General features: G+C 30.6%; 3 protein-coding genes across 6 annotated transcripts in view; all 3 read right to left on the bottom strand.

Annotated features, from left to right (window-relative positions):
* LOC126837531 (trimethylguanosine synthase-like) overlaps positions 1-19,891 on the bottom strand; it is a 60,330-nt gene that overhangs the window by 4,324 nt on the left and 36,115 nt on the right. The window contains exons 1-2 of one of the 2 annotated variants that reach the window (XM_050571475.1): positions 2,583-2,847; positions 1,202-1,339 (exon numbers count right to left, since the gene is read on the bottom strand). In XM_050571475.1, the coding sequence (XP_050427432.1) occupies positions 1,202-1,339; positions 2,583-2,713 (269 nt within the window). In that variant the 5' untranslated portion in view covers positions 2,714-2,847. Of the gene's footprint in view, positions 1-1,201; positions 1,340-2,582; positions 2,848-19,891 lie in introns of those variants that run through there. The other variant, XM_050571477.1, reaches the window with a different exon arrangement.
* LOC126837532 (uncharacterized) overlaps positions 1-19,891 on the bottom strand; it is a 60,087-nt gene that overhangs the window by 20,565 nt on the left and 19,631 nt on the right. The window lies entirely within an intron of this gene.
* LOC126837530 (juvenile hormone esterase-like) overlaps positions 7,831-19,891 on the bottom strand; it is a 54,517-nt gene continuing 42,456 nt past the window's right edge. The window contains exons 1-11 of one of the 3 annotated variants that reach the window (XM_050571472.1): positions 18,995-19,105; positions 11,542-11,682; positions 11,279-11,419; positions 11,025-11,172; positions 10,692-10,877; positions 10,418-10,617; positions 9,400-9,553; positions 9,012-9,175; positions 8,458-8,623; positions 8,106-8,238; positions 7,831-8,037 (exon numbers count right to left, since the gene is read on the bottom strand). In XM_050571472.1, coding sequence (XP_050427429.1) covers positions 7,863-8,037; positions 8,106-8,238; positions 8,458-8,623; positions 9,012-9,175; positions 9,400-9,553; positions 10,418-10,617; positions 10,692-10,877; positions 11,025-11,172; positions 11,279-11,419; positions 11,542-11,670 — 1,596 coding nt within the window. In that variant the 5' untranslated portion in view covers positions 11,671-11,682; positions 18,995-19,105 and the 3' untranslated portion in view covers positions 7,831-7,862. Of the gene's footprint in view, positions 8,038-8,105; positions 8,239-8,457; positions 8,624-9,011; positions 9,176-9,399; positions 9,554-10,417; positions 10,618-10,691; positions 10,878-11,024; positions 11,173-11,278; positions 11,420-11,531; positions 11,683-18,994; positions 19,106-19,891 lie in introns of those variants that run through there. The other 2 variants (XM_050571473.1, XM_050571474.1) reach the window with 2 other exon arrangements.

Genomic DNA, 19,891 nt, shown 5'->3' with positions numbered 1-19,891 from the left:
AAAAAAAAAATAAATAAATCTCTGCCCATTCCCGATATTAAACGAAAATATTTTATTTGAGTCTGATTTGTGAAGGTGGAGTGTAGTATTTTTTTTATCTGCGCGCATTTCCCAACCGCACTTCCTCTCCCATCCTAAAATTTAAACTTTTATATCTTTAAAAATAGTTGTCCAAAACTGGTTATCGACCTGGCATTATGTTTAATACATTATTCTGAATAAAAAAAAAACTAATGAAATTATGGTTACCATTTAAGTTTCAAAAGTTGCTATTGAAAAAACTAAGATGGAAGGGGTTAAAAATAAAAACATTTATGAGAAATTAAGATCACATTGTATAAAAAAATTATGGAAAAAAAAATATAATGTAATTATTAATTAAACCCAGTGAGATATTGAATGGTTCACGTTAAGTTGATCACCCTGTACACATTATTTTTGAGTTACATTAAATTTGTTTTTGATTAATTACTTATTTGAAATTTTATTCAATAAAAAAAAACTATTAATAGCTCCCTAAAATTAATAGAATTTGTTTTTACTGAAGGATAAAAATAACTCATACTAATATTCCGCTTAAATAATTTTATTCTGTATTATTTTATGAATTCAAAATCTCAAAACAAATCTAGAAATTTTAGCAACTTGGAAGATAAAACGAATGTTCGAGCAGTTGAAGAACTGTCAAAGATAAGTCTTTTAGTTCTGAAGGACACACTGTACATTTTTAATTTCTACCATTCTTCCATTATATATAAATGTCATCCCTGACATCTTATAGATATTAAAAATAAAGTTATGTCTCTCCCCTCTATAGTACTTGTCCAAAAAAAAAAAAATTTGTTGTATGGTGTAACGAAATAGGTGTAAATTGTACAAGAGGAAGTGGTTTTTATTATTAAATCCAACCCTAAAAGAACTTACTAACTACTAGTCTTAATTTGGCTATTTAGAAGTTGTACACAAACAGTTTACAAAGCCAATATTTTGAAAAGTACATCCTTACAAACATACTAAAGAAAATAAATACATTTTTAATACTTACATGTTTGTTTAAATAAATAGCTATTTATAATCTAAATTGGTTCAAACACAATAGAACTATTATATTTTTAGAGAAATAATTTTTTTTTATATTTTCATACACAATAATATGTTGGGCAGGTTAACGTACCAAACGTACCAAATCTATAATACTTACAATTCCAAGTTATCGTTTTCGACATAAGTACTTAATTTGCGTAAATCTGGATACAGTTCTAGTTCATTTTCACTTTCGTTCTCATCTTTGATACTATGACTATCGTCAATAAATAAGTCATTAGGAATTCCAGGATGCCTAAAATAATGTTTAAAAAAAAAAAAGGATAAAAAATGATTAGGTACTTAGATACATTGAAAATGAGTAATTTGAAAAGGTAATATTAAAAATAAATTACTAAATCTACTACGTTAAATAAAATATAATAATATTCAAAATAACTTTCTGAAAAGATCCAAGTTGGTTTTTTAAAAACATAGTGCATAAATATAATGTTCTATTGTAAAAAAAAAACATGCACTTGCGATTGGCCAAAGTTGCAATTGATTTAGAATTAGAGCCCTCGAAATGATTTTTCAAATTTCCTTTTATTTAGTAAATAATTAATTCTATTAAACAATGTATTTGAGTCAAGAAAGTATAGTTTTACTATTTTTAGATTATAATATTTTTCTTTTTATTCATATTATTCTTGGGGACTTGGGGACTTACAAAAACTTTTTACCAAATTAAAACTGACAACATTTACTGTGTATACACAAAGAGCATCGCTTATGGAATACCAATTTAGATGTTAATATGAAGGTTTTTGTTTCTTCTAAAATTATCAAAAAATTACATGGTAAATATTGTCATTTTAAGTCGGTGATAAGAGTATAACAATTCCGTAAACACGTTTGCGTTATGCTTTCGGAGAGAAACAAAACATTTACTTTACAAATTGAAGGTGTCGGTGGGTAAAGGTGTTAACTGACATTTTTGAAATTGTTCAATAACGCTGCTATTTAACTGAATATTATAAAGCTACGGAACTTTTTTGATATTCAATATATTATGAAAATATTACCAAGTAACCATGAATAAAAAACCTTTTCCGGCTGATACAATGTTTTTTTGTTACACTATAACGCTTTTGTTAATTTAATAAAATGACCCCTTCATTATTTCATGTCAAAATAAAGACTGCCGGGTCATGTGTTGCGATATCACAATATTGTCCACCACTTCTCCGGACGGATTTACCTCCGTCTCTCTATATCCGTCTACCGTCATGTCTCCCGGGGCGGCTCGTTTCGCTCTAACACTTTTGACCCGTCCAAAACCATTCACAGTCACTGTCCCCTTGCACGCCAGGCTATATCACCTCTATGATATAGCTTGTCCTACCTACCCGGTGTAATGGTCAGTTCGTCTGTGTCTACACACGGTCGGCCGTAGGGGCCACCACAATATAATAATAATATTAAATAATATAATATTATGTCGGTACGAGACGTCGACCGCCGGGGCCACGTCCGCGCACATCGGCCGGAACGCCTACCTGGGTTTGGCCAGGACGCGGCTGCACACCATCGTGATTTCCTCGGTACAGCTGCAGAAGTTCCTCTCGTACAGTACTTCGGCCAATTTCTCGGTGTGCACCGAAAAGAACGACAAGTCCAGGTAAGTCATGATGGTATTTTACTATATACTACAATAGTTCCGTTAATTCGGTTGGTGTTGTTTTATTTTTTTTCCCTAACGACCCCGTATCGCGTACGCCGCAACGGCCGTAATCAACGCAAGTCAACATGGCCGACCGCGGCGTCCGTCCGTCAACCCGTCATGTGTATAATAATAATATCACGGAATATAACCGGAAGGGAAACTTTAACAGGGGGAAAAAAAAAATCAAACCGACTCAAACTCATTCTTGTCGAACACGCCTGATGAGTCGCCGCGGTCTAGGTTTCCCTTCCGCTTATTGTGTGGCGAAAATAATAATATTGATAAGCGACGGTTATCAACATTGTTTTTCTTTATCATTTAAACACCTACAGGCTACTTGGACGATGCACGGTGGTCTGAAACGAAATCGTAGCTCGTCTAAACTATGATTTTCGAATAATTTATTTTGATCGTTTTTTTTTTATAGCAATATTTCATTAAGAGGACGGTACCCTGGCCATTGCTAAGGAGTAAAGTGTAGGCAGTTTTTTGAAAAATCTTAATTTAGAGTTTCAACTGTAGAGGTATACAGCTACGTCTTATTAATACAGTAATGAGGATTGACCTTATTGATTGCCATTTTTTTTTTTTTGGTCAGACTATCACAGTCATGACTACAAGAAAAATTACAATTTTTTCCCCATAAAAACAGCTGCTTTGCACGGGACTAGTATGTCAGGCCGGTATAAACAGTAGATTTACCAAATGTTCACAATGTTGTATACCTTATAACCATGCCTTTGCAAATGTTGTATCCTAAGCCAGGCCTTTGCCACATGAAGGTTTTAGATGAAGGTTGTTGAAGATTTTAATTGAATAATAAACAAGAGTTTTTAAATAATACTATTGAATTCACACTTTTATTACACAAATTGAATTAAGTTAAGTCTTTTACAAAAGTCGTTATGACGTCGGCCATATAGCGAAGAACATTATCTATAGATTAGCGTTTGTATTTTATTATTTTTTTTTGATACCTATACTTGATATTTTTTTAAAAGCAAACGAAAAAAGAAATCATCGCGAATGAATAATTTTGATTGTGCTTATATATTTTTTCGACATTACTTTTGTACATCTGTCTATGTATTTTTAAACTTGGCAAACTCAAAAACATATACTTAGTTATGTCTCATGCCAAATTAAATTGTTTTGTTTAAGAAACTACCTAACTTCTATATATCAATGATTGAAATATACAAGGTTATTGCACATATAACCCTTCTTCATCAAATATTCTATTGTAAAAACATATGTATATATCAACGTAATGGGAAGCCAATCATAATCACATATATAAGTACATAGTAAAATTGATATATTCTTACACTGCTAGTTAGTTTCTGAAATAATCTCTCGAGATGATGTGCAATACCCTGTAGATTTCAACCATGCTTCTATCCCTAAATTAAGGCAAATTTTAAAACCCAATCTTAAAATTTAAATTATTGACCTTATAAACATAAGAATTGGATAACACCGGAATTTTTCTTTTTTCGAATTTAGTAAAGACAGGCTAATTTTTATTTTAGACCACTGTGGACTAAGAAGAACGGTGATGGTTAAAAGTGTAAAGAGAATCAAAGTGGTTTATTAAAAATGAACGAACTAAGTAAAATAAAAGGAAATTTACTTTAACTAAATAAAATCTAAATGATTTCCTAAAAAATTGGATTAGATTTTACATTAGTTTAGATTTTATTATTATTTTATTTTTTTTTTAACTAATTAATCGCAAACATCTTCTAAGTGCTCTTTCAGTTTGGTTAATCTGATAAACTGAGAATAAGTACCATATTATTGATTCATATTCTAATACAGTGCGAACTATAGAACAGAAAAGAATATGTATACAATGTACATCTTTAAAACTCCAAGTAAGTCTAATTAGAACTCCTAATGTTCTTTTTGCTTTTAAGCAAATTTGACAAAGCATCGTCTCTAAATTCTATAAACAAAAGTTATTTTATTTTTCGTTCGACAAAACGACGTTTAGAAACATTTTCATTTATTAGCTTTACACCATTACAAAAATCGATTTCAATCAACTAGACGAGTAGAGCAACTCATTGTATTAGAAATTGTGCAATAGAGTTTCAGGTCATCTTCAAAAGGTTTGCACTGACCAAATTTTAAACATGAACCGATATCCATAAAAAATCTAAGAATATAAGTAAGATAAGTCCACCCTCTCTGTGAGAAGTGACAACAAATGGTATCAGTAACTTTGATAAGTATATAATGCACATTTTAATTCTCAAAAATAATCATTTTTCTTAGAATTTTGTATTTTTTTTTTCGAAAATGTTTATAAACCCAATTTTTTAGAAAAACATCTAGATTTTATTCAAATTGGGACGCAAGCCCTACCTCCCGTCCTAAATTTTAAACTTAAATAACTTTAAAAATAATTTTAATATTGTCTAATTATAGTACTACAACATAAATAAGAATAAGAATACTAGTACAATATATTTTTTAAAAAAATGTTTTCTTGAATTTTCATTTTAGGCGTTTAAGTTAGTAAACGTACCACACAGTTTAAAGTATAATTTATAAATAAAAAATTGTTTCTTTAAAAGTGTAAGGTACACATTGAACAATAACGCATGGCCTTGTTTTGCAATGTCCTCCTTTGATGAAAAAATTCATGCCTCTTAATGATTATAATTGATTAATACATTTGCATAATCAAAATAACAAGTTTATTACTGAAGTAACCAAATCTCACGTGCATTAATTAAATCCTCTTCGATTGGTTTTGCTATCAATGCTAAAATCATTGTGCTTAACGTCTCGTATGTTCGAGTTTTTAATTATTGTGCTATGCTGTCTCGTAGTTCTGAAAAAAATAATACAATACACATTGTGTGTTCGAATAAGTTAATTATTTAAGAATGAAACCAAAAGCTTGTAGTTTTATCGATTCTTTTGGGTTGTACACTTGAGCGTAAACTAAAATATTATATGTATTTATCAGTACTCCGAAACAGATAAACCAGTAGAAGTTTGAACGTCTTATAAGGTTACTGCGGTCATCTTGTTTCTTATGTATGTTAAAATACATCAATGACTCTCGAGAAACCTACATATAAATAGGTGTTGGCACAGCAGGGAAGTCGTTCGAAGTAAATACGATATTGTCACATAACATTTTCTCACAATATGAGAAAAAGTATTAAATTCTGGTTTAAAAATATATTGTCCAAAATTTCTTAAAAATAAATAAAATTGTTTCTTATTCAACTGGACATAATTTAAAAAACATTTTACATAAAATAATTATTTAAAAAGGTATTTTATGTATCAGGATAACATTGAGTTATAACTATTTTGATGGTGTTTTTAAATTTAAAAGAACAATGACTATTATTTTTTAGGAATAAATCTAAACTTGTTCAATTAACTTTTTAAATAAGGAATAATGATAATGATTACCAACATAACTAAGCAATTATTAATTGGGTTTAAGTTAATTAATGATCGTAAATAATTTATTAATTTAGTGTACTTAGTATATGACATAATGTTATAATTAATTCTGTAGATCTTTGTATTTATTCATACATAACTCTGTTTTTTCTGCCCTAAAGAGTGTAAAAAAAATACAGTTAAATGTTTATAACCTTATGATACGAAAACAGTGTATTTTTTGTTTTTTATAAAAAAAAAAATGATAGAAATTTCAGGCCATCTTCTATTATAATTATTATTAAACAGTTTTGTAATCCACAAGTTTTGCTGAATTATCTATACTATAATTTATTACAAAATCCCAAACTTTATGTTTTCAATGAAACAGAAATGTTTTTTATTTTAGATTGATGTGGTTATGTCGAGTCATTCTCGTATCTAACGTGATATGTCACGTTAAAATTATACTTACTGTTTTTTTTTTTTTTTGTTGTAAAGGTAACTAAATAGTATTATGTATAAATAACAAAAAATGATTTTTACGATGAACTTGAGAATTTTACAGAAAATGTAATGCGTTTTAATCTTTTTTTATTTACTAAGGAATAATTATTATAGTAAACGGGTGAGTTCAACAAAGTCTTCGCCACTTTACCTTGAAATTCGAAAAAAACATTACATATTTTTCAACAAAAAATAAGAACGTGCTTATTGAAAAAAGGCAAATAATACCAAATTTGTATGGAATATTCTTTAAGTTATTTATTGACAAATCAAACAAATATCAAAAACAAATTTGCCCACAAAGAGTATGTTTTTTTCATAACTTTCCTACGTTTCTGTTTGAGGTCTGAAAATTTGACAGCTGATTTCCTTGACCGAATATAATGTAATTTTACATATTGTATTATTATCGCATTGTAAATTAAATTTCATACCAATATTTCAGAGCTTCAAGATTACGTCAATCTCCTAAAGTCGTTCACTTCATTCAAAAAATCAAACTATTTTATGTTTTAATTTTTGTCTATTACAAAAAAAAAATCAATGTGGTATTCTTTAAGCTAATTTTTAAAATTTTATGTACTAATAATTATTGATGGGTGTGTGGGTTTTTTTTTTTTTAAATCGATTACTCTACCAATTATGTGATTTCGTTTTTTTTTTTTTACGAAATTTTAGGATTTAAGTGATCTATATCTAAATCTGTGGTCAATTTCACTAGTTCTACAAAGGTTTAATATGACATATACACTATAAACTTTATCATTATTACATAATATTACTTTTAATTGGTTTTTTTTCAAACAGATTAGGAATTAAAATAATACAGTATAACTATTTCATGACAAAATTGTAACGGCATTTCTTAAGGACCATAATATGTATGAACTATATTTTATATGAACAATGTATTACAAAAAGATTATACCTATTGTACTAATGTAATATTATTATTATTGTCATACAATAGTATAAGAACACTGCAGTACACATTATATAATAATATCTAGTGTATAGGTAACAAATATGTATGAAAAATATTATCATATCGCAATTTAAAATAGGGATATATTTTTAATTATTTTTTTTTTAAATGTGATTGACTACTGTTAAGTTGAATTATATGTTTTATAAATATGCACCACCAAATGTTTTACCTACGAGCCGCCACTGAAATGCATTAACAGCAAACACATCACAGCTTTTGATTTAATTTTACTAATTCGGCTATGTCTTTCCAAAATTTTACTCTGGCTCCGTTCAATTCGCCTTCGACCATATGTGTATCGTCACCATCAATTGATAGATATTTAGGATTTCCCAAGCTTGAACAGTCCCATTTGAATTTAAGATCTGACGAATTCGGATTTCTAAAAGTAAAATTACTTTTGTTTCAACAGTTTATTTTGTTTTATTAAAAAAACACCTATAAACGAACCCCGTTTTTGCAAAATTAGTCCATAGTTTACATATTGTTCTGCTCATGCTTAATTCTCTGGAATTTGGTTTAGGCATGAGTGCAAACAAATGACCAAGGAATAAATAACTCAATTCATCAGCGTGACACGCTCCTGTCGATATAAAGTATTCATTAAAATTACACATTGATAGTTTTTTTCTCAAATAATTTTTAAAAAGTACTCATTTATTTAATTAATAAAAAATCCAATACAACAAACTAGAAAAAGTCTAGAAACGCTTGACAAAGGTAATTTAACATTTTTTAAATTAATCGACAATAAAGTTAAACATGTTAAAAACAAAAATTACAACTGATATGTCGTACCTACCTTTCAACTTGAGGAAATTTGGTTTTTTAGAAAAATAATTGCGTTTACACAGATTAATTTCTCCGTCAATTTTAAATTCATAGTTATAAACTGGCGTATTGCCTTTTTCCAGTAAGTGGACGAATCCTTTGTGGAAATCTTTGGTGAAAAAAAAATCGCCTGCTAACTAAAAAAAAAATGAATACAATAGATTAATATGATTTTAACGTTTGCTTATAAACGGATATTAAATAATACAATTTTCGGCACGTATTTAAATATTTTATGATGTATTTTAATACTCAAAAAACAAATTTAAATCATTTTGATTTTAGGTGAATCTGGTAGGTTTAATTTCTACTGAGATTTAAAGTTCATACAAAGAAATATATATAAGTCAAAATAGTTTGATCATTTTTTTTTAACTTTTTTTTTTATCGTTTTTTTTTCGTCTGAATTTTTCGAAAAATTGTTTTATATTACAATAACAGCAGTAAATTCTGGATCAATTTGGAAGCAGGTTTTGGAATTGCAAACTTAAATTGTTTAGGGCAACTTCATGATTATGCTATTACCGTGCAAATACTTTTTAGATTCTCAATGTCAGTTTTGAAATCGTGACCATTAAAGTAAAACGATCGGATCCTTTTTTTTACTTCATCAGATTTGACATCGCCTTTGAAAAAATCAATAAATTCTTCGACTTTACGAAAAGGTATTAATTTTCCCATTCTATGATCTGAAAAAATAAAAATAAACTGTATTTTATAAATTCATGACTCGGCAATTTAAATATATGTTGCTAACAAAATATATATATATATTAATTTATCAGTTTTACTATAATCACGAACTAGTGATATAGACCTGCCTAGTCTTTAGATCAATTATGCAAATAACCCGCCATTAATCATTGGAGCCTTACGGTATTTCATACAAAATTAATTTAAAAAAATAATTTACCTCCAAATAATATCATTCCTTCTAGATCGGTGACTCCGGATATTAAAGGAATCGATGTGGCTGTTTTCGACAACTCCTCTGGATGGGCTGGTATCAATCTCTCACTAACTTGATCGCTTTCAATGGTCGGAATAAATTGGTAAAATAAAAATTCCTATAAAAAAAAAAACAATTTTACATTATCAAACGGCCAATAAAAACTATAAACAACCCACTAAAAAAACTATATTTTTGTATTAACCCTCCGCTAGGGGCGCTTTTCTTTCTACCATCTATAGTGAAGTACCTGTGAGGTTCTCACTCATTTTTACTCCTTAAAAAATTTCCCAAACATTGGGATGCATTGTAAATGAAGGGATATAGTAGAAAACAGCAAAATGTAAATAATAAACTTTATTGCATTTTGTCATATATCAATAATCTGTTCAAAAGATACTTTTCTACAAGAGACTGGCTTCTGGGTTCGTGTCGACCGCCTTATATAGTTTCGCGTTAATGCAGGCACGCCGTTGATTGGTCGGGGCTGTAGCGGCCTCAAATGATCTCCCATTGGTCGAACAGCGGTGTGACATTTTTGTTTTACCCTGTTTTTTTTCTATTTTTCCCATTGAGAGAATGCTTTCTCTCAATCTGAACTACTCGTATTATTGATTATTATTATCTATGGGTATCCTAACGAAGAGCCCCGGAGCCTGCCAGCGTAATGAGTCGTTTTATATAGTTATATGTTTATATATCTGTTACAGTGTTCATTTTAAAAAGATATTTTTTGTGGATAATATTTCCTTGTTTTTCAACAAACTACCGATTGAGCGTATGTTATGTTAAATAATTATTACTCTATCTTTCGTGGTGACAGCCTACAACTGAGTTTGTATAACATTATGATCATGGTAATTTATTGATAACGCATTGGAAACGAACTGCTGTTTTTCAACAAAATGGCAAAAAAAAAATGGGTGTCTGGTAAAGTAGGATCCTAATTTTACTATAAGAATAATTCTACGTAAATACGTACTTGATTTATAGATTCAATTTTAGTAGCCATTACTAAGTCGTTTACAGGAATTCTTCTTAAATACTGTACTATTTCGTGAGGGTCGTCTGACGGACAACCTAAATCCGCCGCAAATTTGAGAGCAGAGTTTTTGTGTTTCAAATTCATTACCCAAGGATTAAAAGCACATCCACTTTGCATAATAGCTCTTTGGAACACACCTGACAAATCAACCCGATTCCGAATAAATACGATGATAGTTTAGCAGCCGTAAAGCATAAAAAAAAACATTTACCTTTCGATAACGGAGAGAGTATATGATAATGGATCGACACTGATCCAGCGCTAACGCCAAAAACTGTTATGTTATTAGCGTCGCCTCCAAACGCCGCTATGTTTTCTTTTACCCACTTAAACGCTAATAATTGATCCTTTAAACCCATGTTTCCGGGGCAATCTTCAATATCCAGATTTAGAAATCCTTTAATGATCGTAATAGATAATAATGAAAAAAATAATAAAATAGCATCAAGATTTAAATTGTAAAATCAAACATGCAAAACTAGTTTAATTAAATTATATATGCATATAGTAAATAAACGGTTTAAAAGTTCTCTTAGTCTTTTACCCAGAACATTAAGGCGATAATTAAACGTGACCAAGATTACGTTTTCTTCGATTAAATAGTCCGGAGAATAGAAGTTTAAAGATCCTGAATCGAAATTAAATCCGCCTCCGTGCACAAAGATCATTATAGGTTTCTTTTCGTTTATTTCCTATGAAAAAAAGAAAAAAAACCCTATTAAAATGAGTCATTCATTCGATAACACGGTTTTCATTTTACTGTAATAAAATATAAACATCGAATGTGTAATTACGTACTTGCGGCACAAATATGTTCAAGTATAAACAATCTTCGTCTCCAAAAATTTTTTTCATTGCCGACACATCGAGTTGTGGGCATATTTTTTTTTTCGATAAAGCTTTGTAAACTCCGGTCCATCCAGGGTGTTTGACAGGTGGCTGCAATAAACAGTTATATTAATACAAAATGATTATTCATCCAGTTCATCTTGACACCTGGCCACAGGCTACAGTTTAAAAGTTGTAGTTATACAAATTACAAGCGACATACTGTTAATTACCCTAAATCGTAGTTCGCCGACGGGCGGCTTAGCAAAGGGTATCCCTAGAAAACTGACAAACGGTTTATTTGCCAGACGGGTCTTATGATATTGACCTTGTACAGCTCCTTGCTCGATATTAATGATCATTTTTCTTCTGGACTAAACAAAAAAAATGTAAATACTTAATATTATAGATCTACTAAAAACCGTACGAGTTTTTAAGTTAGAACTTTTACTGGCTTTAATTTCGAGAAAGAGTCGGATCGAGTTGAAATTTATAAGGAATAATTATTTGGTATGCTCGCACACGTCAGTTGTATCAAACTTAAACTATACCCATTTCCCACCCCCCTACGGGGGTACAAGGTTTTTTGTTTTTCGGGGTTATTAGCCGTAATTTTAAGACCTTTGGGTTGAAAATTTGCCAGTAGTTGGAACTCACATGTATCCATAACATATTAAACGGAAAACAAATTCGGCACTAGTTTTTTTTAATTGCCGGAAAACTGTTTTCGCAGATTACGTATATTTTAACAAAAAACCTAAAATCTTTAAAAAAAATTTATCAAATCATTAAAACAATTTTATGTATATCTACGCAGAATGATACTATTACGTTTTGTGCTCAAGTACCACTTTTGACTTAAAGTCTACACAAATTCAATTTTTTTTTTTAACTACAAACACGGTGTACCAGATGTGGGACACTAAAAACTGTCAGTTGGTAACGTCTACCCGTGTTAGGTTAGGTTAGGACCCAATGGTCGGTATCATAATATTGTGTTTATTACATGATATCACAGACGACTAAATCGTGTAACTGATTATAGTAGACACACGATTTATTGGGGAAAAAAACCTATCCGTGTAGCTATTAAGACACTTAATGATTCTGATACGACAAAACCACTGTCGTTATCTCGTTATTTTATAGACTGCGTTATATAACCTTACCGAAGGTCAACTATGAGTATATAAGGTCCAACTACCTGTAAATTATGAAGAGGACTGTTTTTTTTTGGATTCAGATTAAGTGTTGGTTTTTATGCAGTATACCACCTCAAAATGTATTTTTTATTACACAATTTTTTTAAAGGAAAACTAATGTTTTGCATATTGTTATACTGTTATTCATTTAAAGAGATTCACGCTTGATTGTTTAAATTGTCTTATATTAGATAATCTGCTTCGTGCTAATTTTAATTTTTTAGTTTATCAACTTGTAGCTCTAGTTTTGTATAAAATATTTCATTATTTTATTACTATGTACAGATTAAGATAAATTTTAATAATAATTAAGTCATAAATGATAATACTTTATTTTATGACTAGATCAAATTTCGTGAACATTTAACATCATGATACTGCTCCTATACTATTATTAAAAAAACACAATTTTTAAAATCTCCATAAAAAGTTATTGTTAAATAACAGGCAACAGCCGACCGCTAGTGGCTATACACGTTAGTAATATTTAACTAATAAGTAATATATGTAGGTAAAATTTATTGTTTTCTCCATCACAGTACCAGTATACGATTTACTTTAATTTAAATGTAAGAAAATCAATTTTTCTTTAGAAAATAACAAGAAATTAATATACAGGGTGGGGCAGTAAAACGGCGATTTTCTAATGTATTTAAATGGGAAAACCCGTTTCACTATCCCACCCTTTACATTTTAAGGATCTATGAAAAGGTTTTTTTAGTTGCATTTTATTTTGTCACTCGCACGGTAGCATTCGCTGAATACACACGTGTATTTACGCTCCGTCTCTTTCTTACGCTATAGTGGTTATACTAATCATATTATGTTTAATTGTGAAAATGTAACAGTTATGTCCCGCAGATTGTTTATTCACATTGTGTCAAATTGTACAAAAACAAAAACGTAAGTTAAAAAAAAAAAAAAATAAATATAAATATTAATCAATTAGTTTATAAAAGTAAAGCAGTGCCGTGTCGGTTTTCCACACGTCATTGTCTGCGGTGCTTATCTCGTTGGGCCGTCGCACGACGGCCACTTATCTAAATTACCGTCGCCGTCATGTCTAAAACTGCTAACAAAGTCGATAATCAAGTTAACCGTAATAATAACACTAATAATCAGCTCTCACCGATTGTGTTGAATAATACTGTCGATGGTTGGCAAAAGATTGCCAATAAAAGACATCATTCTACTTCTTCAAATTCAAATCCTGGTTCGCCTCGCCCAACCACTTCTAGTAAAAAAAGTATTAAACTATTTCACTCTACAAACCGCTATGAAATACTTAATGATGAAAATGATGTTGAAATCACACAAAATGAGGACCCCCCTGAGAATAATTCGGAACAACCAATCAAAATCCCTCCCCCTGTGTTCATAAAAGGTGTGGAAAACTTCACTGATCTATGTACGGTTCTTATTGAATTGATAGGAGTGGACAATTTCATATGTAAATCATCAGTAGATCGCCTTAAAATTCAAACAAAAAATCCAGAGTAGTATAGAACACTAGTCCGGTTTTTAAAAGAACAAAAAGCGGAATTTCACACCTTCCAGTTAAAAGAAGACAAGCCTTTACGCGTTGTGATCCGTAATTTACATCCTACTACTTCGGCGGAAACAATAAAAAATGAGCTCGAAATTCGACTTTTTGAGGTTAGGCAAGTAACCAACGTTCTTCATAAAATTGGTAAAAATCCATTACCACTCTTTTTTGTTGACTTAGAGCCAACTGATAAATCGAAAGAAATCTATGACTTATCCTCTTTATTACACACAAAAATTAAAGTTGAAGAACCGTACAAACCCAAAACGATAAGCCAATGTATAAATTGTCAAGAGTATGGGCATACAAAAGCCTACTGTGGTTACCCGCCGAGATGCGTACGCTGTGGAGCCAACCATATGTCGTCTAACTGCTCAAAGCCTCGTGATCAACCTCCAAAATGCGCACTATGCTCAAGTAGCCACCCAGCCAATTACAAAGGTTGCTCAGTATACAGAGAAATTCAACAACGGAAAAAATCTACACATAAAAGTAACTTTTTATATGACAATCTTAATATTAAGAATTTTAATGTACAACAAGACAACCACTCATTAAAGGATTTCCCTAATATTAACCACACATCTCCAAAACAGACATATGCTCAAACGACTTCCAATAATACTAATAATCAAATTCCTTCACCTTCTTTAGATATAAATAAAGTCATGTCATCTTTCCTTGAAGACCTTAAGTCTCTAATTAATCCCCTTATAACTCTCCTAACAAAAGTTATCTCCAGTTTGCTCGATAAGAAAAATGACTAGTCATTCTTTTACAAACAATTCATTACTAATCCTCCAGTTTAATGCTAATGGCTTAAAAAACCACATTAATGAACTACAAACTGTCCTTCATACTAAACGCATAGACATTGCACTTATAACAGAAACTCATTTTACGGAACACTCAAATTTTTTCATCCCTGGTTATACATTATTAAAATGCAACCATCCAGACAATACTGCTCATGGAGGAGTAGCTATTTTTATTAAATCTTCTATTCCATTCCTACCTCTTCCTAATTACTCCCAAGACTATATACAATCCTGTTCCATATCCTTAAAACTTAAAAATACATCATATACTATTGCTGCATTATACTCTCCTCCCAAACATAAGGTCACGAACATGTTATTCAACGACTATTTTAACACTTTCAAAGATAATTTTATTGTCGGTGGCGACTTCAATGCCAAACGCCAAATTTGGGGCTGTCGCTCAAATAACCCCCGTGGTCTTGTTCTACATGATTTTGTATCATTAAAAAAATTAAATATTCTTGCTCCTCCTGGTCCAACATATTGGCCTTCGTCCCTTCGTAAAAATCCAGACATACTTGACATTTTTGTAGCAAAACTACCGAACAAGTTAAATTACACTATAGACAATATCCTCGAGCTCAACTCTGATCATTCATCAGTCTTACTTACCATTAATTCAACTCCTCAAACTCATCAAAGTCATCCCAAGTTATTTCAAGTAAACACAGATCGATATATGTTTCATAATCTAGTTAATCAGAAAATTAAACTAAGCACAAAACTTAAAACTACTGAGGACATAGATAAGGCTGTAAATAATCTCACTAATATCATTCAAATAGCTGCCTGGACGGCTACTGATGATATAACACTATCCCAAAACAAAACAATTGTTTTACCAGAGCAAATAAGAATATTAATATCTGACAAACGTAGAGCTAGATCTTTATTCCAACGCACTAGACTTCCGTCACATAAACATTTATATAATAAGTTAGCAAATAAACTTAAAAAAATGCTTGCTCAACACAAAACCAATTCCTATAAAAATTACTTATCTAACTTAACGGCTAAGGATGGTAGCCTATGGAGAGCTACCAAACAAGCTCTTAGATATAAAACAGCTAATCTCCCAATTAAAAAAAACTGACGGCAGTCTAGCTATCACTGACTTGGAAAAAGCAGAGTTATTCAAAGAACATCTAGCTGATACTTTTAAACCTCATCCGAATATACACTCACCTGAAACGACTAGTTCTGTAATGGCATACCTAGACGTACCATTACCACTCTATCTTCCAGTCAAATGCTTCACACCAAATGATGTAAAATTCACAATTGCTAGATATCCTTCCAACAAATCCCCTGGTTTTGACCTAATAACGGCTGAGGTTGCAAAATGCCTTCCAAAAAAAGCTATTATCCACTTAACCCATATATTTAATGCAGTCATTAGACTTTCGTATTTCCCTCTATTATGGAAATTCTCGACTATTATATTAGTTCCTAAGCCCAACAAACCCCCTGATCTGCCAACATCCTTCAGACCAATCAGTCTTTTACCGTTCTTTGCAAAAATTTTTGAAAAATTATTAATTAAAAGAATACTTCCCTGTCTCTCTGTCAATGAAATACTGCCTAATTCCCAATTCGGTTTTAGAGCTTCTCACTCCACTATACATCAAGTCCATAGAGTAGTAGACGCTATATCGTACTCGCTCGAAAAAAAATTGTACTGCACAAGTGTGTTTCTTGATATTTCGCAGGCCTTTGATAGGGTATGGTATGACGGCCTCCTTTATAAATTAAAAAAAATTTTGCATCCCACTTATTACTTGTTTTTCAAATCTTACTTAACAGATCGTTTTTTCCAAATCCGTCATGGTTCTTCAGTATCTGATATAGCCTCTATAAAAGCGGGAGTTCCACAAGGAGGTATTCTATCTCCAGTCCTATTCAATACCTATACCTCAGACCAACCCACAACTCCTAACACAATTGTTGCAGATTATGCTGATGACAAAGCCATTTTGTCCTGTAACTCTGACCCACAGATTGCATCCGTCAATTTGCAAAATCATCTTCATTTAATGGAAGACTGGTATACAAAATGGCGTTTTAAAATTAATCAATCAAAATCAGTTCACACTACCTTTACTCTAAGACTTCTCCCTTGTCCTGGTGTCTCCCTATACGGAGTACAAATCCCCTCCTCTTCCTCTGTCAAGTATCTCGGTCTCACACTAGATAAACGACTCACATGGGCTCAGCACATTAAAATTAAACGTTTGTCTCTAAATAGCCGTCTGCGGTTACTCAAATCATTAATCGTAAACAATAAATTTACAGATATTAATACAAAACTTCTTATTTATAAAACTCTTTTAAAACCCATATGGACTTACGGCCTTCAGCTATGGGGCAATGCTAAAAAATCCAATACCAATAAAATTCAATGCTTTCAAAATATTGCCTTAAGAAAATTAATAAATGCACCTCCTTATATCTCTAATTACACACTCCATAACGACCTTAACTTAAAAACAGTCCATGAAGAAGCTATCTCCTACTATAAAAGATTCCACATTAAACTACTCTCCCACTCTAATCCCCTTATAAAAAACCTCTCAACCTTGTCCATACCTGGAGACCCACCCAGACGTTTAAAACGTAAGTGGTGCCGTGATCTTCTATCTAATAATATCAATTAATATTAATACATAATTAATCAATGTAAATATAAGTTTAAAATAAAAAAATTAAAAAAATCATTGGAAGTGTCACTAATGAGTGGTTTCTTCAATCAAAAAGTATTCAATTTATATCTACTCTTATCATATATACTTATTGTGCCTATTGTACAGATTGTATATTTCTTTTGTAAAATAAAAAAAAATAAAAAATTGTATTTTGTACATTGTCAATCTAGTAAAATAGAAGTATAATATAGCTTTGAAATAATATAATCTATGAAGTATAATTAGTTTGTGTGAGATTGCTCTAATGGAAGTATATAATACATAAATATTAATTTTATTGAGAATAAGCGATTATAATTTAAACTATGGAGTACAAACGATTGAAACATGAATCGTCGACCATTCCAACAAAATATAACAAGACATTGTAAATGTGTTATTTGGTCCACTACGTTTTTGCAAAAAAAAAAAACCAGTACAGTGGGGTCGGGACATAGTGGCGACGGAGCATAGTTGGGTCGGGGCATAGTAGGGATGGGGAGGTCACAGGGTTACAGGAATTTTTAAATCTGAAAGTGATAAAATCACTTTCGAAAAAACGCTTCGATGCTAATCGGTAGTTAGTATTTTCAAGCCAGTACAGTCCAAACCAGCAAAGTTAGAAAGTTTTAAATGAAGGTTCTGTATTTACAAATGAGCATCAAAGCGTTTATTTGAAAGTGATTTTATTCAATTTTATCACTTTTATTTATAATAATGCCTGTAGACCTGTGTCCTCTCTGTTTCCTCATTGTCTTGATTACATTATGCCTATACTCTACTGTACTAGTCCTCTCGGATAAAATCACTTTCAGATTTCAAAATTCCTGTAATCCTGTGACCTCTCCATCCCCACTATGCCCCGATCCAACTATGCTCCGTCCCCACTATGTACTGGTTTGTTTTTTCTGTGTATTTTCTATGCAGGGTACAACTGCTTGCAAAATATATTTTGGAATAATTCAATTTTTCACTTAGTAATAGTATAAACCTATCAGAATATGATTCGAAAATGAAAAAAGATCGTTTTAATACTAAAATAGTATAATTTAAACCACGAAAACAATATGCATGAATACTGTGTAAACCTATTATTAGTAATTTTAGTTTAAAAAAAAAAAAAAACGCCAAAAAACTGAAAATACAATAAAAAATATACTTATACAAGTTTAGTGTACTAAGTAAAAAATTAAGTATTATAAATCATCAGTATCGGATATTATGATTTGGACACAAAGTAAATGCATAATACATTACATAATATATTTTATAGTTTATCCCCTAATCTCGGTTGCATAATATAATAAAACAAGGTTCACAATATCCTTTCGCCATACTTACAGTTTAAATAATAATATAATGTAGTATATAATATGTTGTACGTACAATAAAGTTGTAATGTATTTATATACATATTATAAAACAAATTCGCTTACCTCGTCTGTGCACGATTTTTTCAGTATAACTATTGAACGTTGATGTTATTTTGGTTTTCACTAATACATATTAAAGTGTTTACCAAGAAAAGTTAAGGTGTGTAATGTACCTTCGCATTTTAGGTACAGGTGTGAAGCTATGTAAGAATAATAACCACTATATAGACTATAATATATACTAATATAATAAGTATGATATTTAAATTTCTAATTAATAAAACCAAAGTCAATTTTTCTTATGATAATAATATAATTTCCGACAGCCGTCAAATCACACGATTGTTTAATGTGTTTTTTTTTCATAAATTATTCAAATATGAAGTGGGTTTTTATTACAATGTCAACTAACATAAAAATAATAATACCGAATACATAGAAATGTATAAGTAGGTAATGACGAATAACACTGGGAGTTTTATGCAAACTTATAATATAATTGTTTCACATATTATTGGGACATCCAGTTCGCAAATGACGGGAGGCCTAATATGAGGGTCATTTCTTTAAAATTACATGTTTTCTTAAAAAACAGTGCCTTAACTTTTTAAATAAAATTTCAACAATAAGTTTAACTATTCACATTCATTAAGTAGGTACCTTTAAATAAGACAAAAAATTTAAAAAAAACAAATTATTATTTTTTTTAGATAAGCATTTCTAAAAAAATGCTTAAAAAAACAAAAATTGTATTGATTTGGAAATATATTTTCCTTTAAAATTGTAAGCAATTCCTCTTTTCCCAGTCATCTTTTTTAACTACTATCATTTCAGCATTTAACTCTTTTTCGTTGTTTTTCAGCAACGATTTATAGTGATTAATAAACATGGAAGGTCCTTTGGTATCGAGTTTTTAAAAACTGTCAAGGGAATTAGCTAAAGCTTATATTTCCGGTGAAA

Source organism: Adelges cooleyi, unplaced genomic scaffold (genome assembly GCF_023614345.1).
Source record: "Adelges cooleyi isolate 19-005CV unplaced genomic scaffold, UGA_ACOO_1.1 ACOO_flye_CR_arks_rails_tigmint_CR_PRNA_25, whole genome shotgun sequence".
Lineage (NCBI taxonomy): Eukaryota > Metazoa > Arthropoda > Insecta > Hemiptera > Adelgidae > Adelges > Adelges cooleyi.
The sequence above is the reverse complement of the archived record's forward strand: the minus strand, read 5'-3'. Positions and strand labels throughout refer to the sequence as shown.